At 40.6% G+C, this 27,651-nt stretch overlaps 2 protein-coding genes across 3 annotated transcripts; both read left to right on the top strand.

Moving 5' to 3' along the window:
* Positions 1-289: 289 nt before the first annotated feature.
* On the top strand, positions 290-26,885 carry LOC308285601 (amyloid-beta A4 precursor protein-binding family A member 3). 2 transcript variants are annotated; one of them, XM_080726396.1, is made up of 15 exons: positions 290-552; positions 2,934-3,330; positions 5,298-5,493; positions 6,161-6,460; positions 6,815-6,895; positions 7,451-7,671; positions 8,388-8,418; positions 9,018-9,163; positions 10,197-10,283; positions 20,274-20,468; positions 22,142-22,321; positions 22,845-23,057; positions 23,736-23,855; positions 25,037-25,177; positions 25,635-26,885. In XM_080726396.1, the coding sequence occupies exons 2-15, from the start codon at positions 3,013-3,015 to the stop codon at positions 25,704-25,706; spliced, it is 2,301 nt and encodes a 766-aa protein (XP_080582522.1). In that variant the 5' UTR covers positions 290-552; positions 2,934-3,012; the 3' UTR covers positions 25,707-26,885. The 2 variants fall into 2 exon arrangements, with proteins under 2 accessions (XP_080582522.1, XP_080582521.1); XM_080726395.1 differs by having other exon boundaries at positions 2,921-3,330.
* On the top strand, positions 12,349-19,507 carry oard1 (O-acyl-ADP-ribose deacylase 1). Its single transcript, XM_080722163.1, has 5 exons — positions 12,349-12,415; positions 13,511-13,679; positions 14,539-14,597; positions 18,472-18,584; positions 18,735-19,507. Exons 1-5 carry the CDS (start codon positions 12,410-12,412, stop codon positions 18,871-18,873), a joined length of 486 nt encoding a protein of 161 aa, XP_080578289.1. The 5' UTR covers positions 12,349-12,409; the 3' UTR covers positions 18,874-19,507.
* Positions 26,886-27,651: the final 766 nt, after the last annotated feature.

Below are 27,651 nucleotides of genomic sequence, written 5' to 3'. Positions count from 1 at the left end.
TTTTAGTTGACCTTGTATCAGTGAGCTACTCCTTAGCTCTGGTCCATAGTTATAGACCAGAGCTAGCTACTCCTGTACATTTTCCTATGCAAACTTGAAACTTCTAATAAAGTATTCGATCAATCAAACAGAAAAACAAACCGCAATGTCGCTTATAATAAGCGGACGTGGCAACAGTATTCCTCCTCGACATTCGATTGAGCGTGACTTTCTCCTACCAAAGGATTTTAATTTATTATTTTACTTGTGCAGCCTGGCGCATGCGCCCATCATTAGCGTTCTAACCACAGTCCGAAGCAAATCCGGTCGAATCCAAACATGATGATACAATGTAACCATTTAATTGACACTATGTTGTCACGGAACGGCTGTCATGTGTTGTTAGTACCGTGTGTTTAAATGTTAGCCGAAACACTCGTCTAAAATCCGCCAACTGCGCTGTCGTGGCACTTGGATAAGTTTATTATAGTGCAGCAGCAGATGTCTCAGACAGATTCAGATTCCTCGAGCCACAAAGAAAGAAAACCAGCGACCTAAGATCCAAGATACCAGGTGAGAGCTATTGATCCCAGGTTTGTCCTTAATTTGTTTCTGGACATTAAGATTCGCAAGCAAGTGAAGCAACACATGATGTAGACACTTTCACCTTTGTTTACTGCAGATGCATTAGCTCTGCTCTAACCCCTGGTTAATACATGTTACAGTCTTGAATGAGTGTCTTTCTGTCTCTGTGGTGATTCATTATGTATTCTGCACACACCAACTTAAGCCATGGGCCATTTAGCTTTCCTTGTTTTCTCATGGGGAGACACAATCCAACAGTTTACAGAATGATACTGTAGCTGGATTCTATCTCTGTGTGGCTGTATTTGAAGCGCAGATCATTTCAAGGTGCCCCAATTTTTATATGAATTAGGCCACACTGACAGCAGCAACATAGCTGTTATTTGATTTTTTTTTTTATCTCTGTGACCCCAAAGATGTGCATGTTTCAGAATTCCTTTAATGTTTATGTACTTATAATAGTATGGTATGGAGATACTGTGAAACTCTGACCAAAGTAGCCATCCTTGAAAATACTGTAGTTGTATTTACTTGGGCATATTAAGGAAATAATTGCTCTAATCATTTTGCTGGGGACCTCTGGAACCCTCTCAAGGACCTCTAGGGGTCCCTTGACTCCCACATTGAGAACTGCTGTCCAGAGGGTTTTTGATTTACACGTTCGTTTAATACATGATGATGTACACATATGTACTTTGATCTTTAGACTGAAGAACTGTCTGCCTATCTTGCTGGTCATAGGGCAATGAGGGTGTATTATGGATGTCATTACATGTCCCCTATCTGTGGGGAAACGACACGTATGACATCTATGTGTACACTCAGTGGCCACTTAACTAGCTTCATTGATGCAAACAGCCTATTCTAAACAGAGAGTGATGTGGCTGCAACATACGATACAGTACAAGCCTTCAGCGGTAATCAACCTGTGGGTTGAGGGGGTCCCCAGATGACAGTGAAGTGATCATCAAACTATTCTATAAAAACTGGTCAAGCATTGGCCAAATTTTCAAAAAATATAAGAAAAGTTTAGAAAATAGCCTACAAGTTATTTTCACTATTTATCTGTGGAACCGAGTCAAACTAAATTGAATGCCTCAACTCCTACATTCCAAGTGCTTGCCAGGACTTGAACTGGATTTGCCAGTCCAACTTCAAATATGTTTATTTTGGGCAGTTCTTGGCCTGAAAAGGTTTAGAACCACTGCTATAATGTTTTGCATGCAGAAAGGGCCAAGAGCTTCAGTTAACAGTTCCACCAACATCAGAATGAGCAGGTTGTGACTTTGAACGTGGTATGATGATTGTTAGGGGTGGTTCCAGCATCTCAGAAAGATGAAAATTAAGATGTCACCAGAAGTATCATTAGGCATTAGATCTGATTGTCTGGCTATGCAAGACTAGTCATTTTCTACCAGGCTAACTTTTAGAGCAGTGGTTCTCAGCAATGGTTGTCCCCCAAATAATCATATTTAAACTGCAAAATACATTAGTTTTGTGGAGGTTGAACCTGCTGTGACGTCACATAATGCTATGGCATTCTAACTAGAAGCCCATGATGCTGTCCCTGTACTGATGGGTGTTTGAGCAGACTTTATCGCTCCTTGAGGAACCTGAACGTTCACAGCATAGAGCAGGGTTCCCCAATAGGCGGCCCGCGGGCCATTTGCGGCCCGCAGGGGGCTACTGTCTGGCCCACACCAACCCCAGTAATAATGGTGGTATAAGAGCAGCAACAACACTAGTATATCGTCTTTGTCGGGTGGAAAGCTCGTATCCAAATTTGTACGTTCTTTTGCAAATCATACAAGGCCATCGCACAAAAGTAGTGAAAACAGCCGATCTACAAGCACACAACGCCTCGCACCACGAGGCGGTGTGTGCTTGTAGATCGGCTGTTTTCACTAGTTTAAATCATTTTTAAAATGACACATACAAAACGAACGGTTTTGGACATACAAGATTTTCACCCGACAACGACGATATCTGAACTGTCGCTGGAGTAGCGGGAACGCCACTGTCGCCCCCTGCAATGTTGTGGCCCTCGGCTTGGTACCCTAGACATAATTCGGCCCTTGGAGAACACTAATTGGGGAACCCTGGCATAGAGGAATAGGGAAAACTCTGTATTGTTATATAACAGTGGTTCTCAAAGTGGGGTCCGGGAACCCCCTTGGGTTCCTTGACAGGGATCCAGGGCCCAGGGGTCCCCTGGCACAAAATATTTTCAGATGGGCGTCCATGGCCAAATACAAATGAATGTTGGGGGCCAGTCACATCATGACAATATTAGAGAAGCACTGTTATAGAATGTTGGAATGCAAGCAAGACATTTTTGTTGTATGTGTTCTTACAGTGACCTTTTACAGTTCAGAACCCACTGCAGCAAAAAGGGACTGGATTTTAAAACACTGAGCAATGCCTCGCTGCCTCTGACCATCGCACAAAATGGAATCAGAATTGTGCTCCTCTGATGAACCAAACCCAACTGGCGGGGGCAGCCCACAAAACACTGAGCCTCTGCCCGGCTCCGAAGCGGAGGACCTGGACTCCTTCAATCTGATCGAACCTCCTCCGTTGGACTGGAAGTCAGATACGTCGAGCGAAGCGGCTTCCCTGGGGGCCAGCGATGACCCCAGCCCCCCTCCCCCTGTGGAGGAGGCGGTGGGGATGGGTGACATCATGGCCCCTAGTACTCCAGATGTGAGTGACCCTGCCGCTTCGCCTGTAGACGGGCAGCCTGAGCTGGCGGGCGAGGAGAACACGGTAGGCCTGTCGCAATTATCACACCATTGCTGTGTCGGGCAGAAACCGCTATATTTTAACTTTGTTTTTATGTAAATTAATAATGGCCTGCTTGATCAATGATCATACTCAGTGGCCAGCGACCAGCTCAGTGGCCTTGTGGTTAGAGTGTCCGCCCTGAGACTGGGAGGTCGGGGGTTCAATTCCCCGGCCGGGTCATACCAAAGACTATAAAAATGGGACCCAATGCCTCCCTGCTTGGCACTCAGCATCAAGGGTTGGATTGGGGGGGTTGATCACCACCACCAATGGGGATCCTGTCTGTCTGTCTGTCTGTCTGTCTGTCTGTCTGTCTGTCTGTCTGTCTGTCTGTCTGTCTGTCTGTCTGTCTGACTGACCAGCTCAGTGGCCTTGTGGTTAGAGTGTCCGCCCTGAGACTGGGAGGTCGGGGGTTCAATTCCCCGGCCGGGTCATACCAAAGACTATAAAAATGGGACCCAATGCCTCCCTGCTTGGCACTCAGCATCAAGGGTTGGATTGGGGGGGTTGATCACCACCAATGGGGGTCCAGGGACTGCAGATGGAAATTAGCCCACAGCGGGCTAAATCTGGCTCATTTACATTGAAGTGAAAACTGACATGTCCATTAATGAGCAAGGTCCCTGTCAAATAAACAGATCTTAACTCTTATACTACAGCGTCACACAAAATAATCAAAGTAGCAGATCTCGAAACGCAGTGCGATGCGATGTGTTTCGAGCTTGTAGAGAGATCTGCTACGTTAGCTATTTTTAAATTTGAATCAAATTTTGGTTATGAGGTTTCCACCCGACATAGACTTGATTGCAATTATTTGAGATAATATTTAGCATAATTGTCAGAATTTTTTATATTCATCTGTATAAATTCCTCGTTGTTAGGGCAATTTTTTCTTCTCTTTTTTTTTGTTAAAATAAGTGTAAAATTGCTCTATATTCTGATATTTCTATATAGAGTGTATTAGACTAGAGTGTTTGTTCAGTACTAGGTCTCCCTGTCTGTCCAGCTCATTGGTAAACAGAAATTGCATTTTCAGGTCGGGATACCAATTTTATCCCGACAGGAGCGAACTCACACAGAATACAGATCAAACAAGTACAATTGGAATTTGGAAGTGATGACAAAAATACATTAACAGAAATAATTTGAACTGGAACGCAGTCAAATTGAAGCTGTTTGGCTGAAACTGGCAACCCACCTGAAAATGTGTTTTGTGTTAATAAAGAGCAGGAGAGAAGTGGAGACTCTTGTTACTGAACAAACACCCTATAGCAATTATCATCACAATATAGTGCTTTACTTTAACAATTTAAACAAAAAATATCACGTACCCTGCCGTTGATACATTTTCAAAATCTGTGAAATAGCGGATCTACAAGCTTGCGCCGCAGTGCGCTGTGAGCTTATAGATTGGCTATTTTCATCAATTGTTATACATTTCTGAAAGTATAAAATGATTGACATGGCATATTTTGGCCATATAAATTACATTTATTTGGCTTATTGGTACCATCATCGTCAGTAATTTATTTGTATATTGAAGTTATTACAAACTTATTTGTCATATTTGCCCTGTGCAATTTGTATTTACAAAACCTAAAAGTCAAACAGAAATATAATGTTTATTCAACGGCAAAAACATTGTAATAAGGGGCGCCTGCTGGCCTAGTGGTCAAGGCGCATACCACATACTAGGCTATGATGCCTGCTGGCGTCGCCTGTTCGATTCCCGATCCGCACGACCTTTGCCACATGTCATTCCCCATCTCTCTCTCCCCATTTCCTGTCAGTCTACTACCCTATCAAATAAAGGCATAAAAAAGCCCAAAAACAAATCTTTAAAAAAAAAATAATAATAAAAATTGTAATAAGTTGTGTGACATTTAATCGTCATATTTTCATGATTGTCACTCACAACAATGTCATGATGGTGACAACCTTACCTGCAGGAAGACGAGACTGCAGCGCTGGGTAAGATGGCGTCCACTCAAGATGTGAGCGACCCTGCTGCTGTTGCTGCTGCTGCTGCTTCGCCCGTAGACGGGCACCCGGAGCTGGCGGGCAAAGAGAAGATGCCGCTAGTCCAGCTGGAGGAAAAGGACCTGGGAGTTGAAGATGAGAAGGCAGTGGAGCTTGTTGAGAAGGGTGAGGGGGGCTGATGGATGTTTTTTCTCGATCACAATGTACAGCATGTTATTTAGACAGATGCTAGGTTCATTGATTACTTGGTATCCTGTAGTTTACAGAATGTGATTTAGATAGTTTGTTGTTCAGAGAGATGCTAGGTTCATTGATTATCTGGTATACCAGTGGTTCTCAACCTTTTCAGGCCGCAACCCCCAAAAAGAATCATATTTGAGGCATTACATATAGTTTGACTCAGTTCCCACAGATAAATATTGTGAAAATAGCAGATTTACAAGCTCACAACAACTGGCAAAGCGAGCTGGTTGATTGTGTATAGTAGTTTGTTGATTAAAAAAAATCATAAAAGTCCTTAAATTATCACTTCACTGTCATCTGGGGACTCCCCTAAAATCATGTGGGGTCCTGCAAAATCATGTGAGAGAACCACTCTTCATTTGTACAGAATGTTATTTACATAGCATGTTGTTTCCATAGATGCTATCTAGGTTCATTGTATACCTGGTATCCTAGTAGTGGTACTACACTGTTTTCTCTGCACATATTTTTGTGTTTATTTATCTTGTTTATTTACTAGAGTTCATGCCTACTCTGTTTATTCTGATCTTGTGCTTGTAATTCGCTCTGGATATGAACGTCTGCTTAATGCCTCAATTCTAAATTGAAGACGAAGAGGGTTCGGTTGTCTGGGTCGAGAGGCAAACTGTCGAGGAGGAGGAGGAGGTGGTCGAGGTCATGAACGAGAGGCCGGGCGATGAAGACCACACCCGCATTCATGCCCTCCTGAACCGCCTCCAGCTGATGGGAGAAGAAGAGGACCCTTACCCTGAAACCCTGAAACCCTTTCCCCACCACCACAGCCCTACGGAGCTGGACCGCACAGCAGACAGCAGTGCCTTGCATGAAGAACCACCTACCGAAACCACAGGCCTTCTCTTCTCAGAGAGCCACCAGAGAGACCTCCTAGGTAGGGCTGTGCCATTCATTATCTTCTTAGCGAATATTCAATCCATTACTATTTCAGTTAATCAAATAATTTGACTATTGAAAGAAAAGAAAGATCACAACAAATCTATTGGCTTTTCATAATTGACTAAATCGACTAAAGTCTGATTAACCACTTACGCTATGTAATACTTTATCGTGCAACAGTATCACACAAAAATAGCCGATCTGCAAGCTCGCAACGTGGGACGGGTTGTGAGCGTTTTACCATTTAATTGTTTTGTAGAAGAATATATCGAAAATTGATTATTTTGATTCAAATTGATTTAGATAATAGATTATTTTTTTGTTTGATTAAGTGCACCTCTCCTCCTAGGACTGTTGGAGTGCACGGAGATCGGACCTCCTCCGCGGCATCGATCCGAGCCACAGGGCTCGTACCAGCGCGTCCCTACAGGTAGGATTGAGTTAGCCTGGCATGGCCAGACTAATATCACTGTTTATATTAGTCTGGAATTTTTGTGGAAGATTCATTTCCAAGGGGCGTTTACAAACAGGTTCTAATGTCACAGCAAGAAAATCCCACTTTGAGTAGTGTGCTATGATTGGTCACCCACAACTCTGGAGTGAGCGAAATGTAATTCAAGCAGAGGAGTGCCCAGGGCAATTTTTTTTAGCTGTGGCAGATTCGTCTGGTTTCCAGGAAGTTATGTTAGGAGGAACTGAATTCCAAATTGCCGGGTACCCATACAAATTAAGGAATCGGAATCGATAAAATCCAAAAACACGTTATTTTCAGGAGAAAACGTTTCAGCATTGTCTATCTTTGGTAGTAATTATAGTAACTAGTATTTACTGTACTTCTGTTAGTGCTTCTAATAAGATATTTTTCTTATGTAAACATTTGACCTCTTTTTTTTTGTTTGTTTTTACAATTATGTAACCAAAACGGGGAATCGATAAACAGAATTGGAATCAATTAAATCCTAATGATAAGCATCCCGACCCACAGGAGATGTGGATGCGGTGGTGTCTGTGTCCTACAACCAGCAGGATGCCCAGAGGTTCTGGGGTTGTCATACTGGTAATGGCCAGCAGAAGGAGCCTCTGCGGTCCCGGGATGACTCGTTGGGTTCTCTGACTGAGGAAGATGAGTACCCCGAACCTGTATGGATGAAGAGGGGTGAGGAGCCTCCGCGAGAGGATGAGGAAGCTGCTCAAGAGGGCGATCAGGTTGGTTAGATCGCCGAGTAATCTACAGTATGATGTGCAGTAAACGTGAATCAATGAATTTAATCGATCAACAGAATATTTATCATTTTAATTTTTGGAATCACAATAACAATATCACCAAAATGTTAATGCTTGTCGCTGTTGTATATGAATTTGAAAGTAGTTCTTCACTACTTGATTTGAAGCAATTTTGTGAGCATGGTCTAAAATAATGGCATAGATGAATTAATAATGAAATGAATTAATAATGAAATAAATAAACAGATTAAACAATTGTATACAAAGTTATATATGAAAAATAATCGTTAGTTAGTCATCCTTGTTCTTCTATTGTGATAAATAAGGAAAGGCATGTGAAGTCACTTAACATGCAGAAGTACTGTACTGTATGTGTAATGTTAACGCCTAATTTATGCTCTGTCATGTGATGGTGTCACGTGCCTAGAATGGCAGATTTACACACTCACAACGTATCGCGAATTAGCACGCTGTGAGCTTGTAGGTCTGCTATCCTCGTCTTGCAACACTGTTGTGCAACAGTGAACATTAAAGTTACATCTGCATTTAAGTAGACTTACTCATTTTGGAAGCGGAATTACATTTCTAATGGTAGATTATGGGTTATTTATATATCTTCCTTTTGGTGTTTATAGTCACTTGCCACTTTTTGATACATTATGAACCACATAACATTACTAATTTAGATTTCATTACAGAGTGCTGACGACCACCCAGCCTATAAAGATGGTAAGAGTCACTTCAGTGCACATTTCATATTGGCTGTCACTGTCATAATGTACTGTATGCTGTGGTTAATTGGACATTTTGCATATGTGTGTTTGTTGACATTGTCTCACTCTAGGGCTGTCACGATTATGACATTTTACATGACGATTCATTGTCACTCAAATAATTGCGATTAACGATTTAATTGTGTTTTTGTTGTTGACAATTACATTTCTGTTTGGCTTTTAGGCTTTGAAGTTGCACATGGCAGATATGACACATAACCTAAATATACAAAGAAATTACTGACATATTTGACAACTTTATACTTAAAAAGAACATTGATAGTGGAAATAGCCGATCTACAAGCTCACAACGTGGCGCGATGCGACGCGTTGTAAGCTTGTAGATCTGCTATTTCCACTATTTCTGAAAATGTTTGTAAATGGATGAACATTTTTCAACATTCACGATTATGACGATTATGTCAAAATATTTGCGATTACCTGTATGTCAAATAATTGCGATTAGACGATTATGTAATAATTGTGACAGCCCTAATGCTGTGGTTAATTGGACATTTTGCATACGTGTGTTTGTTGACATTGTCTCACTCCCAGTGCCTGGTCCATGTGACCCAGACGACCTGCTAGATGGCGTCGTATTTGGTGCCAAGTACCTGGGTTCCACTCAGCTGAAGTCGGAGAAGAACCCGTCCACCAACGCACGTATGGCCCAGGCTCAGGAGGCCGTGGACAGGATTAAGGTGAGGCCTTCATTTATATATGTTTTATTTTATTTTTTACTTTAATTTGTATTTTTAATTGTATATTTGTATCGTATTTGCTTCATTCAGGACCCCAGCAAGACTAGAGGCTCATTCATGAGTCTCTAATGGGGATCCTTTAATAAACATAAACATAAACCTGATGCTGTGCAACTATGATGCTCTTAGTTTGTTTATGCAGTAGTTGTTTTCCCTGCTGAGCTTAACACACCTTTTGATTGTCTTTGTTCCTGTTGTAGCACGTTGACATTTCCATTTTTTCCTATCAGAAATTAGCCTACAAAAACAAATATGTTGCTACATACTGTACATGTACGGTAAGCCCCTCCCATACACTAAAATGTGTTCCCGGCCTGAATGGGTTAATATGTAGAGATAGAGCATACATGGGCAACTGGGGGCCACATGCGGCCCCCATGCGGCCCTCAGGTTAATATCAGAATACTGATATATTATTGCTTTCAGCTGTTACAATTCCAAACGTGCAAGCATGACCCGCTTTAATTACTTCAGTCCATATTAGTAGTCTGGTATAGTAGTATTAAAATGTATTTTTTTATGTCCAACTTTATATTTAAGTTCATAAAGTTAACATGAGTATAACTAAATGCTTTGGACATTAAATCAAAATGTTACATTTCAGGATTCCAATTAAAAAATAACAAAAAATAATTCAGGATTCCAATTCAAAAGAAGCAAAAATAGCCGATCTACAAGCTCAAAATGTGTCGCGACGCGTTTTGAGCTTGTAGATCTGCTATTTTTGTTTCTTTTGTATGAAATATAGTAGAATGACAAAGTACGACATAGCAATATGCAATGTGGCCCTGTGGAGTGAGTGTGGAAATACAGTGGCCCTCTCCATCATCAAAGTTGCCCACCCCTGAGATAGAGGGATGGATGGAAGGAGAGTGAGATAAATGTAGAAATGAGAGAGAGGGCAAGTGGAATAATTCATGTATAATTTATGTAATCATGTAATGTATTGTAAAGCTCTTTGTCTTGTGTGCAGGCTCCAGAGGGTGAGACTCAGCCAGAGACAGAGGTGGATTTGTTCATTTCCACACAGCGTATCAAAGTCCTCACCGCTGACTCACAGGTAGGAACCATCAAGCCTGATACATACTTCATTGTACAGAAAACAGCTGACCTACAAGCTCACACACAACGTGTCACGGAGAGACAGTAGTGTGTTTGTGAGTGTGAGTGTGTGAGAGAGAGAGAGGGAGAGCGTGAGTGAGTCAATCTGAACTCACCCTGTAATTTTATCTGACATACACAACAACCACATTCTGTCATTCTGCTCTCAGGTATTGGCCACAATAGTAGAGGCTATAATAGTAGGTATCTCAGATAATTGCGATCAGACAATTATGACATAATTGTGACAGGCCTAAACATAGGGTGTCCGTGCCTTCCTTAACCCCACTTTGGGTTCAAGTTACTTTCTTGTACATTGTATAATGTTTTGCAACAATCCGTGGTTTATGACCTGTAGGGTTGGAGGGCTCATCTGCTGTTTCCCAGGATGACGTAACCTCTTTGTTTACACCACGGTTTCTGTGTAATTTATACACCCTGCTCTTCACTTCCAATGCCCTACCACCTGTCCTACAGTATGTGTTTTACATAGAGCAGACATGATACAATACTTCCCACACTTAATTCTCTGTTTACTCTCTTCTAAAATAGTGTTAAAGTTATTTTTCTCAACGGTTTTGAATTCAATCGCCATGAATGACTGCCGGAGTTATTAAAACTGTCTTAAAGCCCCACGTGCCACACAACTCATTTGCTCACAGCACCACAAGATTTTCTGCTTCCTTCACTCAAAAAGCAAGAGTTGAAGTGTGTTTATTTATAGCACTGTGGAAGTATTGTTCTCTACTCTTGGCACACTCATGGATTGAGGAAACCTTGCTGACCGAGGTTGAATGTTTTTTATGTAGACAGGATGACAACGGAAATGTTTTATAGGACATGTTTCAAATTAAAAATATATTCAGTATAAATTGCCTTTTTGTGAAATTCTAGTTCTACAGTAGATGTAGGGTGTAGTTACTGCACTTGTTATTGTGCTTCAAAGAATCTTGTCATGTGTGAATTATACTTTATAGTTTTTAAATTGTTGACAATGTTTCATAACACCATCTTCTTAACAAAAGTTAAATATGTTCTTCTGTATTCTCCTGCTGTCGTTATTTGAACCATGGATACATCGTCCAGCTATAAGCCCTGAACTTGGCTCTGTCTCTCGCTGCATGTCTGTGGCGTGGCATGACTGATTTCTCTTGTGCAGTCACACCTAGTTCTGTGTCCAATTAGTTTGACTCAGGCCAGGTGTGACCGCAATCCCCCCATCCCACACAAGGACACTCATACGCTTGGGTCATTTCTGAGAAGTATTCTAACAAAAAAACTGCAGAATTCCGAGTTCTGACCGTTTCAAGAATGGACATGCAGCCTCAGTCGACTCCCATGGCGCTTTCCCAGGTAACGTATAAACTCCTAATGAAAGGTACTGATACAGGGGTCAATAATGTGTCCAGTAGTTATTGCTGACTAGCCAATCTCCATGTTTTCTTCAGAATAGGTACACAGATTTAACTATTGCCGAACTGAAGAATTTACATCAACAATTAAAAGAATTATGATGACATACACTATGGCACATTAGGCGTCCACTAGTGCAGTGGTTGTCAAAGTGGGACACAAGGGGTTCCAGGGGGTCCCCAACTAAATGAGTTAATACAACATCAAAATAGGTTTCACCACATCGGCTATTTGATAATGGCCAATGTACAAGACATATTTTCAAAACATATTGGGACATTTTCAAAAATCAGGACTTGTTTTGAAACATTTCAACAACACAAATCCTGCAAGGGGGTCCCTGGCTCAAAATATATGATTGTAAATGTCCATCACAAGCTGGCATGGTGATGACATGAAACAAATGAAATCCATGAATTAAGTTCTATTCAGTCATAACTAGAGCCATTTTCTCAAAACTAGAGCCCATTTTTGCAATCTCAGATAGTGTGACTAGTTCGGTCTTGTGAATGCAATGTCTCCACCTAGTGGTGGTTGTGTGTATAACCTATTGGGCAGTTTGACCCTTTGAGGTTGCTGTAGCTGTCAGTGTGTACATTAGCAGGCGCAGCCTTTGAGCTCACGATGTGTAATAAAGTAAGTTAGGTTCGACAGAGCAATACTTTAGGAGATATGGCTGTAAGTATGAATACACATGGCCCATGTGAAGAATGTTATGACTCGTTGTTAGCGATGCTAATGTACGTTTAATTGTTATATCTTCGCATAGAGCTAGCTAACATTGTAGTGGAAGATGATTTTGCAGCTGTAAAATGATTGCACCTGTTTTTAGTTTAACAATACATGTTTGCTGGAGACGAGCAACAAATGCATTGCCTGAACCTGGAGACGAGCAACAAATGCATTGCCTGAACCTAGAAGATCTTTTCTGTCTCTGTCTCATATGGAGAAATGTTGTTTACCTAAACCTGTGGTTCTCAAAGTAGGGTCTGACGACTACTAAGCGTTCCAAGGTCCCAAGCCAAATTAGTTCATTTAGCATTAAAATTAGGTTAACTGCAGTAACCCTATTTAATACTCAGGATATTCGAAGTTAACATAACACGATGTGTTGTGAACTTTCAGATATACAAAGAAAACAAAAAAATATATATAGAAATAATACATGTTTTTAAATTCAACACAATTTCTCTTATGGTGGTATCTGGCACAACTTTATTTTCAGATAGGGGTCTGTGGCCAAATACAAATCCTTGACATGAACATCTTTAGAACCACTGATCTAAACAAACTAAACACCAACATACAGGAGGGAGGGCAGCATAGCAATAGCATCACCCTCTAAAATAATAAATAAAATAAAAAATGTTTGTGGCACCACCCAACAGCGATGTCATGGGAACATCAGCTTAGCAGCTGTGTAATGACAGTCTTCGGTGCTACATTGAAGGACTACGGAATTTGACTTTAAAACACAATCTGGGGTTATTTTCACATCTACAAGTACACAGGCTTTTGTGTGCACGTCAGACAGATTTTTAATTTGTTCAATATGCAATTCATTTGATAAAGTGCCCTCCAAACCCAATTCAAGCCTATTCAACTTCAAACTCCCCATTTTAAGGTATGGGTCCATTTAGAACCCCCTCAAGGAACCCTGTGGGTCCCTTGGATGGTGGACCCCACTTTGAGAACCACTGCACTAGGAACAATGATGCAACACCTCCGTGACCTCAGCCCTGAGTCCCTGACTGTCTTTCTTGTGAATCCTAGTGTTCAGAAGACAGCAGCTGGAGGGTCAACCACGTGAGTGGTGATCTGTTCTCTACCGCAGAGGATGAGTCTTTAGCCCACTGCATCAGTGAGGACTGCCACATGGGAAAAGGCATCGCAGTGCTGTTCAAGAAGAAGTTTGGTGGAGTGGACGAGCTGAAGGAACAGAGTGAGTCACTCCTTGATAAACATTCACGTAGAAGGAATAAAGCAGGGGTCTTCAACGTTTTCAGGCCAAGGACCCCTTAGTTGAGAGAGAGATGAAGTGGGGACCCCCACAACCTTTTCACAGATTCCATATAGTTTCATCGTTTGACAGCACAATCATCAGTGTATTTTGGATTCATGTCAATTTGTGTTTTCAAATGTTTAACCACTTGAACCATCATTACTTGATATACTTGACCTTTCACACTGTACTTAGTCTGTTCTTTTCACCCTCTACACCAAAGCTCTTTGCCGAAAATAGCCGATCTACAAGCTCACAACGCCTCGCACTGTGAGCTTGTAAATCGGATATTTTTGGCTAAAGTTCTCAGAATATGGACGCTAGGATTCAAGTGGTTAATATAAAAAAAGGACAACGTTTCTATCACAAAGATTTGGAGGACCCCTTGTAGTAACTCTGAGGACCCCCTGTTGAAGACCCCTGCAATAAAGGAAGGACAGACAGGTTAATCTTGTGTCACCCTTTGGCAAAGAAGGTGGTAGAACAGCTGTTAGACAATTAAGGTCGTTGCACTGCTGCGTTTTTTCGGCCGAATATAGGAGCGAATTTCGGAGCACGTAGATAAAGAAATCAACCTCACGTTATGTCGGTCACGTTTGCACACTGCAGCCCGTTTCGTATTTATTTTCGAACCACTTTGTCCCTTGCTCTCTATCTCTCTCTCCTTGCCCTGAAAAACGCATTTCGCAACAAAAAAACGCAGCAGTGTGCAACCAGCTTTACTCTTGTTTTTGAATAAATGTTTTGAGAACCCTGATAACATTCTTTGTGTTAACGTGTTGTCTTTTCACCCACACAGAAAAGGTGCCAGGACAATGTGCTGTACTGAGAAGAGAAGAGCGTTTTGTCTACTATCTGGTAAAGATTGAACTTTCAAATGGTGTTATTACAGCGGTTCTCAAAGTGGGCTTTGGGGATCCCCAGGAGGAGTGGGGAGGGGGGTTTACAGGAGGTGCCCAGCAAAGTGAGGAACAGTTTATCCACTTAAACCCTATTTCAAAAATAGCAAAAGTACCGATATAGATTCTCATAGCACGTGAAATTGCAATGCTAGTTTGGAAATACTTTGCATGACATGTATAAACTGAGGATCATGCCAGAATGAAAGTTTTTAATTTCACTTAGTCCACCAGCTTGAAGCTAGTTCAAATAGAGAACATACTGTATAAGACTGACTGTTCAGATTATAGGTTTCTCTTTCCCTATCTGGTATAGACAGTTGTAGAATTCTGTATTTAACTTCTCTTAACTCATTCTGTGCCAGATGCCAAAATGGCTCCAAGGTAGCTGTGCCGAGATTTTGTATGTTTTTCTTTACTATGCAATGAAAAAAAAAGATTTTTTTTTTTATAATTTTTTTCCCCACAGAAACAGACACAGTTGTTGTGATTCAGTGGCAAAAAGAATTTTGGCAATCGGACAAATGGTTCCAGAGATAGAGCTGTTTGAATGAAAAAAAGTGTCCATCCACTAGAATGGACACACATGAACACACATTTTCTCAATCAGCTAAACGAGGGAGCGAACACACAAACAGAGAAAAGCATCTCTCTGATCTCAGGTCATTTTGACATCTTTAGAAAAAAAAAATGTTTTTTTTTTTTTTTTTTTTCCTATGTAAAAAACACAAAAACCGTCATAAGCCGTCATTGGCACACAGGGCTATTGGAAAAAAACCGTCATAAGCAGTCATTGGCACAGAATGCACTCTAAAAACAAAAACTAGGCTCTACTCAATTTTATTGGTGAAACATTTTTACACTCAAAAATATTGAGTAAATATTACTGTTATGAAATCAGGTAGATGATACTCAATTAATTTGAGTAAAAGTAACCAAAACTTTTACGTACTTATTAACAACTAAAATTGAGTACAATGACCTAAAGAAATTGAGTAGATATAATTAAATTATTCAGTCAATGCCACAAAAGACTACAAGTAAATACATTGAAATATTAAGTAGATCTAATTGAATATTAGAGTATGATTTAACAAAACAAATATGTCACATTTACTTTATTCATTTACTTTTATTGATTTAATTCATATAGTACCATTTACCCCTTTCATTTACTTTACCTTTTACTCCAGGAGTACATGATGTCAAATGAATACACATGAAATAATTATGCAGATAATTATGTTTTTAATCAACTAATTTTGACCAGTGTAACACCACATCAAGTATGAACATTCAACATACTTTAGTATGTAAATGACATGCAACAATGCCTGCAAAAACAATATGTTTAAAGATAATGATCAGGAAAGGGGTATCCCTGACACTTTTAAAATTCTGTTTACTAAAGAGCAGTGTGTGTTCACAATACTGTATATAAGTACCTCTAATTGAACTGTGCATACTGTAAGTAAGCAGTCTGTCAAACATTATGCACCATAAGAACAATGAGCCCATCAAATGAACAGTAAGTCATAACCACAAAATACATTAAAGACAGTCAGAGGCCATTTGGCATGAAAGAAAATCACAACTTGGAATATGAAATAATAAATAAGCATTTACAGTAGCTCAACATTTAAACATATTGACTATGCACACGTGTAATGTCTATATGCTAAACTGACCTGTTTGCATTATGACTCGAATGCACCAGAAACAAACACTTTACATTAACTAATTACTATCAGCAACAAATACCATTGCAAAAATGCTGTTTTGACAATAAATCCACTTTCAGTAGGTTATACCCACTTTCTGAGAGCATCTTGCTGAACAGTAGTCGGCAAGCAGACATTTTTTCAGTCTCTGAACTTTGGCTGAAAGGTGTCCAGGATCCAACTCAACTAGTACTTTTTGGAACATCTCAAGACCATATCTGAGGTTCTTGGGGTATCTCAGATTAAAGGCATAGAACAGTCCCAACAGATAGCAGCAGACCCCCAAGATTGTTGAGGGCAGTGTACCTACATCAGTAGGTTCATTCATTGAGTCCTCTTGGTTCTGCAGCAGGTAGATCTTCATCTTCATCATCACCTCCTCTGTCAACTTCTCTTCTACTCTGACAGGTGCACCAGCAGCTTCCTTCCTGCACACATTGTGAAGATAATTGTTTAGAGCTCACTTTCAGGCTAAATGTTACAAGACACACAGACACACATTGAGCAATCCTAGCTGTCTCCACACATGCAGCCCTGGGCATAATCTTGAATCAGTTGGACCAGACATGCAACGGATGCAACAGCCATTCAGCCAATGTCACAACCTCATTCTCTGGACATCACTATGCTGTTCCTTTGCATGTGATGGTCTCATCCACGATTACATTAAAACGTCAAAACATTTATTTTACTAACTTGAAAGTCCTTGATCTTGACACTATCTTCTTCCAGATGGTCGATGAGACATCGGATGATGACCTCTCGTGTTCGTTGATTGGGGATTCCTCTCTGCAGAATAGAAAAATAATTATTTGAACAATAAAGAAAAAGTTTGACTGCACTTTCATAACTAACATAAACTTTGGCAATACAATTGTTTCCACAACCCAGTTTTAGCAACGGAAGCTGGGAGACTGTCCTTAGTAGCTATTAAGACATACATTTAGAAATGAATAATCAGGAGAGAGAGAGTTGCAGGGGATAAAGATGAGTTTAGCATAAATTAATATAGTAATTATTGTCATTAGCCAGGTGAAATATAATTAAAGCAGTTAGAGTAAATGAAAGTTTCATACCTGAAGTACAATACTCATTTGTGCCCAAACTGCCCTTCTTGGACTGGAACATGGACAGTAGTTTGGGGGTATAGAAGTCCAACATTGCCATACATTTTGGCTCAAGATTCAGTGTGGTGATCATCCTGAACTTTGCACTAACCTGGAAGACAGAGATGAGGGGAAGAGAGTAAAAAAGAAGACATGTAGATAATAATGTAGGCCTACCTGTGCATTTTATCTTCATTGTACACACCATTGTATGCAGCTGTGCATAGCTTGTAATAAATGCAAAAAGTCACAATGACTAGAGGGCTTGCACATTCCTCTCACTGTAACCTTAACTAGCTGCAAACCTTTGTAAAGAACATAAGTTATACCCAATACATTTGTGTAGCCTATATGCACAAAGATACAGTAAATCTACTTACCAATATTTGCAAACACTCTCCAGGTTTCTTGTTGAAGAAGATGTGTGCTGCTGCTGTTTGTTGACAGAATGTTCCAGTAGAACTTTCCCATGAACCCTTGTGTACAATTTTGAATCTTAGTCATATCTACTCAATTGTTTAAGTTGTTGTGAGAGATGAAAGATTATTAAGTTGGGATGAATAATAATTAAGGGTCTTTTTAAATTGATCCATATAAGTACTCCATACTCAAATATTATGAAGGAAAATTACCAAAACAAATTGAGTATAATTCATGAATAAAATCAGTTGGTCAAATACTAATTTATTCTCATGAAATTAACTCAAATAATATATGTACATCTAACTCAAAAAGAACAGTTGAATTTTTACTCATTTTGTTTGGTGTGACCTACTCAAACAATCACATACATGATATTCAGTGATTTTATTGAGTAAATATAACTTTTTTTAATAGTGCTATTTACTCGGTCACAGAATTCTTTCTTAGAGTGTGAGTGAGGGTCCCTGGCATCAGATCTTTTGACATGGGTATCCACAGCAATAACTTTCTTTTGTACAGTATGAATGCACATACTGTTGTATGCATTGCATTAATATTATTGTATTCCATTATTGTTTTGCAGATCACAAAGAAAAAGTACTGCCACAAACCCACATATGACAGTCTCAGACAGAGCCTGGAGAGCATGAAGTCTCACTGTATAAAGAACGGCGTGACCAAAATATCAATGCCAAGGTTTGTACAATGTATGACAGCAGATTATAGACCTTCAAATATACAGCAGAGATTTTACTTCCAGGCATTAGCATTAATATGTTTTTCTCTCTCTCTCTCTCTCTCTCTCTCTCTCTCTCTCTCTCTCTCTCTCTCTCTCTGATCTGACAGGATTGGTTGCGGCCTGGATCGCCTGAAATGGGATAGAGTGTGTGAGATATTAAAAGATGTTTTCGAACACACCGATGTCAATATCACAGTCTACACCCTACCTGAGAACACAGCGAAGAAGGACCAACAGCCCAGCTGATTGATTGAACTTTCGTTTCACTTCTATTTAATTCCCAATCCACCTTGTACTGTAGTCCCTTGTTGATGCTGACACCTACCAGTTAGTTTGTTAACCCATCAAGCTGGGAAAACTATTTAGTGTATTACAGTACATGTACAGTATGTAGCAACATATTTTTTTTGTAGGCTAATTTTTGAATAATATTGTTTTACAGAAAACCTAGGTCAGGCCTAGGAGGATGTTTTATGTATGTTATTGTTCATAGCATGTCTTTCCATGTTGAACTTTTTGGTTAAGGATTGTGGGCATCCCGCATTTAAATTTCCCTGGGACACAAGGACCTCTGGGGCGCTAGGGTGTTTTCCTCTGTGTCACCTCCTCAGTGCTCTCCTGACTCTCTGAAGGGCTAGACTAAGTCTGCTTCTGCAGCCAGGCTTCAAGAACCATCACCTGTTCCTTCAACACCCTCACTTGGTCTTCAGAGTCAGCCAGTTTAGTCTGCAGGTCTTTGAGCATACCTTCCCTGCTCAATGGTGATGGTGAGGAGCAACCTGTAGCAGTTGTTAAAGCAGCAAATCACGATCCCCGACCAGCTTCCATCCCGTCAACACAGCCAGTTGTGTTCACTGGAACGCCCCGGGAACATCAGGAACTTTAACCGAAACTTTAATAAAAAAAAGATATTACTGGAAATGCGATCCATGGTCTTCCCCCCCCCCCCCCCCCCACTCCCCACACCCCCCCCCCCCCCCCCCCCCCCCCCCCCCTAAATACAAATTGCTTTATTGAGTGTTTGTAGATGGTGTATGTTGTCCTATGTTTCTCTGTGACTTTTTTTTTTTTTTTTTTTTTTTTTTTTCAATCTCTTAGCTGTGCTTCATTTGCTGACATCTCCAGTTTGTCATAGATGAGCTATTTTTAAAGAAATGTTCTCCTATTATGATGCGTATATATTTTTACCAAGTGGTTTAAACATCCCTCTTTATCAAAGATTCAATGAGGATGCATAGAACATTAATGCTCAGTAGGCTTCAGACCTCTGCCAGGGAGGCAGCCTTTTATTTTGCTCTGGTACTCGTGTTTGGTTCAAATAATGACAGGATGCAGAAGGGAACAAACTAAAGAATCAAGATTACAGTTGGTAAAGTTAACATTATCCAAAATATTTAACTCAATGGATTCAAATTAACTTTAAATTAATCCATAAATCACTATCACTGTTACTTAAATGAAAGGCATCTGTCCAATGCAGTGTGCATGTGTTGAATGTAAACTTACACAGGTACACAGCCTGAGAGTAAGTGCTGCCTGAGAGGTAAGGAAGTACTGTACCAACCGATGTAGAAAGTTCCCAATCCTAGAGCTGTTGCTTACTGTTGTGCTGTCATGAGCTCCTTGTGTGACTGGTCTCCCTCCAGGAGGCGATGATGGACCATTCTCTCCAGATGATCTCCTACATCGCTGACATTGGCAGCATCGTGGTGCTGATGGCGCGCAGGAAACAGCCTGGCCGCAAGGGACAAGACGCTGAGCCGGCTTCCAACTCCTCTTCGTCCTCCTCTGCACCGCAGAAGAAATACTGCATGATCTGCCACGTCTTCTCCTCGGAGGATGTGAGTAGGGTTGCAACAGTTTATTCCAACTTATTGGTTTTAACTTGTGACCATGGCTATTTCCGCAGGACGCCATTGTACGGCAAAGTGTGAAGCAGGGCTTAAATTATCAATTACACACCCCATGAAGCCTTGAATTCATGGTGATTTGGGGGGGGGGGGGGGTTTGTCACATTCCTGAGCCAATAATTCAATGACCGGCCATCAGTAGGAGACTCGAGACTTCTTCATGGGGTGTGTAATCTATTTGATTTTGATTTGTTGATAAACCAGTAAGTCTCCCTAATCGGGAGATAAGCGACTGTCAGGTCGCATGTATGTTGTCTGCAAAAAGCAACCTCATGGTGGCGCAAGAAGAGAGGCATGTGAGAAATCAGGAGAAATTAATCAATAGTTTGGGCCCTTGATGTGAGTGGACAGAGAAGGCCTCACAGTTTACTTCTATCCCTCCAGATCCAGATGCCAGCTCCACACCGAGCGCAACCAAACATAAAATGACTTGTCTTTCAGTTCTACTGAATCTCTTCTCCACTAACCCTCCCTAACATTTTAGTTAGCTTTTATTTGTTGACGAAATTGTCAATAGTTTTTTTTGTCAGTGAAAATAAAGGCAGTCGACTAACATTTTTCGTCATAGTTTGAGTCGAGAAAATTAACATTGCAAATCTGAGCTTGTCAGGCATCAGGGCCAGAGTTGTTCCGATACTGAAACCAGTATCGGAAAAGCTGCCGATACTGCCTAAAAACTGGTATCTGTGTCGGTGAGTATGCCATTCCGCATAATTTATCACATGATATGTAATTTACAGTTATCAATAATTTTGTCTTTTGAATTCTTCAGTTTATGTTGCATTACTCTTTTATACTCTTACTGTACTATTTACATTATTATTTTACTAACTTGTAGCTGCACTTTAACAATTATTTATCAAAATGTTATTTATTCATAGATCAGTGGTTCTCAAACCTTTTTTTTTTTTCAATACTTTCAAGAATCCCCATTACTCTGAGAGTTACTGAACTATAGTGTAACAGCTCATCCGCACTGCCAGCCACACAAGCATGAAATCTCATTAAAATATTTGTATTTCAATGAGACCGTCCTGACTTACCGCTGTTAGGGTGCATTAGGAACCCTGTCAAGGAACCCAGAGGATCCCTGGACCTCACTTTGAGAACCACTGCCCTAGATTATATATATATTTAAGTACACAATGGTATGGCATCAGATCAGTTCTCAGTATCGACCAATATAGTATGCAAGTTATGGGTATCGTCAAAGAAAAGGTCCTTTTCACTTAAATGGAGCTCAGTTAGTCTGTTCTTGAGAGACTACTATGTCAGTGGTTCTCAAACCTTTTCATGTGAAGGACCCCCAAAATGATATTTATTTGGCCACGGACCCCCATCTCAAAAATATTTAGTTCCAGGGACCCCCCCAGAAGCAAAATTTGAGTTACAAACGTTCACTTTGAAAATACATATATTCAAAGATTTGCACACATTTTCACGACTTTTTCAAAAATAGCAGATCTACAAGCTCGCAGCGCGGCACTCGGTGCCGCGCTGTGAGCTTTTATATCTGCTATTTTTCACTGGTTAAAGCATTCAATAATTCTAGGCCTAAATGGGTTAACCAACCAACCAACCCTCTCCTCTCCTCCCCTCCTCAGGCCCAGGTCATAGCCCAGGCTATAGGCCAGGCATTTGGTGTGGCCTACCAGCAGTTCCTCCAGACCAATGGCATCAAGCCCAGTCAGCTGAGGCCTGGAGAGTACAGTGACTTCCTGGGAAGCCAGGAGCTCTACAACGGAGACCTGGCCCACTTCTCTGACTCGCAGAACATCAGAGATGTAAGCTTTAGACACACAGCCATTAAGACCTGAGGCTGATTAAAAAAATGTCTGCACAAATGTTTAACATTTTCGATAAACTTTTTCATTTATTTGTAATATTCTTTTACCGTATTACCGGTACATGTTTTCCATTTTCCCCAACAATTATTAAAAAATAAATGAAAAAACTGCTCACATATTAGGAGGGTAGTATGAGTCACCACCAGAAAAGAAGACTGGTGTTTTTGATGAATTTATCATGGTTAAAATGGAGTTTGAAGTTACAATGGGTTTGTATAGGAATGGGCCCTGCATGGGGAGTGTCTGATAAAATTAATATCAAATATCTATTGAATCAAGCAAATTAAAAACTGTCCAGGGTTTTCAAAAAAAGCCTTTTAAAGTGGAATATCCCTTTAACTTGCCAAATTCGACAGAGCAACTTTCACTTGTAGTGGAGTAATTCTTTATTTGACCAAGAGTATCTATACTTTGACTCAAGTACTGGGGTTGAGTACTTTGTCCATGTGTGTGTGTGTAGGTGATCATCACCAAGGCAGCGGGGGAGATCCTGGGTGTGGCGGTGGTGGAGTCAGGGTGGGGGTCCATCCTCCCCACGGTGGTGGTGGCCAACATGCTCCACGGAGGCCCCGCCGAGCGCTGTGGAGACCTCAGCATCGGAGACCGCATCATGTCTGTCAACGGCACCAGTCTGGTGGGCCTGCCCATCACCACCTGCCACAGCATCATCAGGGTGAGGCAGGTGCCATAGAGCAGTGGTTCTCAACCCAGATGTTTAGCTCAATGTTAATGTCGTTTCCTCACTCAACAGTAAACAGACCAACATACAGTATAAGTGTATACAGGGTATCTGTACTTTAATTAAAGACCTTTGTAGTACCTCTGGTCAAACATTGGTGAAATTGTCAAATATTAGAGGCAGAAATTGTGAAAATAGCGAGGCGTTGTGAGCAGGTAGATCTGATTCACAATGGAACAGATCAAGTCGAACGTAAATGGGCCAACTCCTACAATTCCAAGTGCTTGTGCAGGGTGAGCGGTACCCAGTTGAAATATGATTCTCTTGGGGGTCGCGGCCTGAAAAGGTTGAGAACCACTGCCATAGAGCATAGCGCGTTGTGAGCTTGTAGATCTGCTATTTTCTCTAGTTTGGGTCCTGGGCAAACTCATTTCCCTTTTGGGTCTCAAGCTAAAAGGTTTGGGAACCACTGCAATAGAGCAGTGGTTCTTTAAACCTTTTAATTTGAAGGACCCCAATATTTCTGAGAGTGTACAAATGGAACCAAAATAATAGTGATTTACAAGTACTGTGAAGTAGTGCCTCGTGACAGTATATCATTTATCTTCCTGAATTGTCACAGTTATGATCTAAACTAAGAGTTCCAATTATTTTGTTTTGTTTCCATAACAGGAATTGAAAGGTGAAACCATTGTGAAGATCAGCATTGTCCACTGTCCTCCTGTTACCATGGCGATTATCAAGAGACCAGACCCCAAATACCAGCTGGGTTTCTGTGTGGAAGACGGCATTGTACGTCACTCTTCATGTTGTTGTCAACATTATTTAAATGTTTCATATTTTATCATTTGTAAATGTTAAAGGAGTAGTTCACCCCCAAAATGACTTTTATTTTTACTATTGATTACTCATGCCATGGAGACTTGAGTTCAATAATATTTTTTTGTATTTGTCTAAGACAAAAATGAGATTCATAGTAAATGTACCCCCATTGATTCCGGAAGGGGACCCAAATGCATGGCCCTGGATGGGGACCAAAATGAATGGCAGTGGATGGGGAAACTGTCAGGGTGCTTCTTATTGATTTAATTATTGTCTTAGGAATGCGACAAAAGAATATATGTATTATTGAAGTCTCCATGGCATGAGTAATCAATAGAAAAAAAGTCATTTTGGGGGTGAACTACTCCTTTAATAATCTGAGAGATTTTAATCTACATAAAACGTAGAAAGTTACTAACTGGAAAGATGCAATTGGTTGCCGCGATGTGAGGCACACTGCAAATGAATTCCGTCTTGCCATTTACATGTTTCCCATTCAAGTCAATGGGGGAAATGTATTCACTAACAAATTAATGTCCATATATGGAGATCTGTGTGTCAGTCCTTGTTTGTCCCTTTATGCCCATATATGGAGATCCCTGATGTCATCAATATTAAGCCCATATCTTGGAATGCCCATATTGTGTCAGTCTCATGTGGTCTATGTGTTAGACATCTATGATGTCAGTCATGTCCATATTTGGGAAAAGTTTAATTTTAGCATTTTCCCATTCAAGTAAACGGAAAAAAATTATTCATGAATAAATGAATATAATTTAAACTATATAACGCATCTCTTAGCAAAATACAAGCAGACGAGTCCCGATGAAGCCATTCGATTTGACACAATGTCCCAAGTGCGAGCCATCAGAACTGTGGGAGGAATAGCGCTGCAAAATAAAGTTCACCGGAAAGAAAGAAATAAAGTCGGACAATTACTATAGTCTGATTGCAACCACACAAATTAATGACTAATATTCTGGGGCAAAAATAACAGATCTACAAGCTTTGAGAGCCCTGCAGAATTTGTTCAGGAGTGCTACTTCTGTGGTACAGGTGTCATCAACAAGACTGCTAAAATGGATGTTATGCATGTCTGACTTTACCAATCATGTCTGACTTTACCAATCATGTCCTTTCCTACCAATCAGATCTGTAGCCTGATGCGGGGAGGGATAGCGGAGAGAGGGGGCATCCGCGTTGGACACCGCATCATCGAAATCAACGGGCAGAGTGTCGTAGCCACGCCCCACGAGAAGATCATTCACATTCTGACCAATGCCATCGGGGAGGTGAGATGGGATTCTAGCTATAGTTTCAGCCCTAGTCTAAACTGGTTCTATCGATTGTTTTCTTTGAAATTCAGTTATCTTTTTTTATTTTTTTATTAAATTAATAATCAAGAAGCTTGTTTTTGGATTTGTTTTTTAAATATATCAATGAATCAGTTGTACAAGCTCACTTTGCAGCACGCATAGATAGGCAACTTTTGCTAAATAATTGTATATATTTTTTTCCAAAACGGATTGTTCGCGATGCTTTGGGAGCTTGTAGATCTGTTATTTTGTTTGTTTTATGTCAAATACAAAAACAAAATTATTTGTTCCAATTCAATATTTTTTGTATTCCAATTACTTTTTGATTATTTCTTTATCATTTATTGATTTATTGATTGATATCAAATTGGTTAATTCGGTTAACTGTGGCACCACTAGTATTGATATTGATTCAGGTACTCTCTTTGGACAGATTCACTTGAAGACCATGCCAGCCTCGACGTATCGCCTGCTAACTGGACAAGAACAGGCCGTGTTCCTCTGAGAGTCCAGGAGGGAGGCACCAACCTCCTCGCCCGTTTGATCATGCAGGACACATTTTTAGAAGCAAAATACTGTATTTGTACTGGTGACGCTTTCACACCAACCTCAAGCACATTATGCAATTTATTGTATGTTCCATAGGCTGCTTTCATTTGTCATACTAGAATCAGAATCCTCTTTATCACAGTTTTACAGGTGTGAAGATGAGTTTGAGATATATATTTTTTAATTTGTACAGTGCGTTGGAGTGTTGCCAAAAATAGCTGATCTACAAGCTGCAAGCTGTTTTCGGCGATGAGTTTGGTGTAGAGGGAAATATTAGAGATATTGTATAGAGCCCAGGGGGACCCCAGTCAACTAAGCAGAAAGGGTTTACCTTGAAGTGGTTTGAAATGAGAGGTCTAAAGATGGAACTCAATTTGTATTTATCTGATATTTAACGAGACAGATGAAATAGTAGCTGACATGCAGAGACACAAAGTATTTTTAGGACTACATTTTTACATTTCTGGGAAAGATTCCGTTTTGAGTCTTCAAGTTCACATGTCTTCCACCTTGCTGTCACCAGTGTGCCTGAGCAGAGTCATAAGAATCCTCAGTCCATGTCCAAGGCTTTTTTCTTTTTAGCTGACGGCATCTTTCTGACATGCGTTTCTATAGTAAAGACGAGCTGAAGCGCTCCCCTACCTACCTAGTGCCCCGATCGTGCTTCCCACACTCTCGGCATCCAGCATTTCTTGCCGGAGCGCCCTAGGCGAAAATAGTTTCACTTTTGGAGAGGAATGCCGGTCATTTGATCCTTCTTCATTGTGTCTGACAACACGTCGTTAATGACCTGATGTCCAATCGTTACCACAACCATGAATAGTCCATGTTTACCATTGTTTCAGCTAAGCTTTTTGTGTTAATTATGCAGATGACTGGACATTTGAGCACAGCAATGGTCGATGGATTCCAACGCTGGTTGCGAGCGCTCTCTGTGGACACGGCCCCTTATGGGCTTCCTGGGCAGAATCATGAAGAATTGTTAATGTTAGACAGTCCTTGTGATATGATTATGGGCTTCCACATGTTGGCATTGAGCTACAAGTGCATTTCAATTTATTGCAGGGGTCTTCATCAGGGGGTCCTCCAAATCTTTTCCTTTTTATATTAACCACTTGAACCCTAGTACCCATATTCAGAGAACTTTAGACAAAAATAGCAGATCTACAAGCTCACAACGCCTCACGCTGCGAGGCGTTGTGAGCTTGTAGATCTGCTATTTTCGGCAAAGAGTTTTGGTGTAGAGGGTAAAAAGAGCAGACTAAGTACAGAGTGAAAGGTCAAGTACGGTTCAAGTGGTTAAATATCTGAAAACACAAGTTGACATGATTCTAGAATACACTGATGATTGTGCTGTCAAAAGATGGAACTATATGGAATCTATGAACAGGTTGTGGGGGTCCCTGCTTTCTCTCTCTCAACTAAGGGGTCCTTGGCCTGAAAACGTTGAAGACCCCTGATTTATTTTATAAGTGTCTCCCAGTGGGACTGATATCTCTGATGCTGTGGCTCTCAGAGCAGTGTCCAGGGACCGTGGAGTTTTGAGGGGGTTCCGAATGGACCCTTACAAGTCGAGTTATGGGGAATTAAAAGGTTTGAGAACCACTGATGTTATGAATTAGCATTTTATGACAATGCTTTTGGCTTTGTATCATGCCCATTATTATCTTTTCTACTGCTTCTTAGCTTCGTGCCTGAAAGAAAGAAGGTGAATGCCTTATTTGATAGAAAGGTATATTTTTAAGAATTGTTTTGGATGTCCATTAAAAGTATGTATATGATGGCTTATTGTTGTTCTTTGCACTATTGTTATGGCTTGTTCCTGTGTCTGTGTAAAGACTTGTGCACACTAAAAACGATAACTATAAGATATAGTTTTAAAAATCGTTCTAACCAGGGCA

This window comes from Nannobrachium achirus (genome assembly GCF_963921795.1).
Source record: "Nannobrachium achirus genome assembly, chromosome: 1".
In the NCBI taxonomy this organism is placed as follows: Eukaryota; Metazoa; Chordata; class Actinopteri; order Myctophiformes; family Myctophidae; genus Nannobrachium; species Nannobrachium achirus.
The sequence above is the reverse complement of the archived record's forward strand: the minus strand, read 5'-3'. Positions and strand labels throughout refer to the sequence as shown.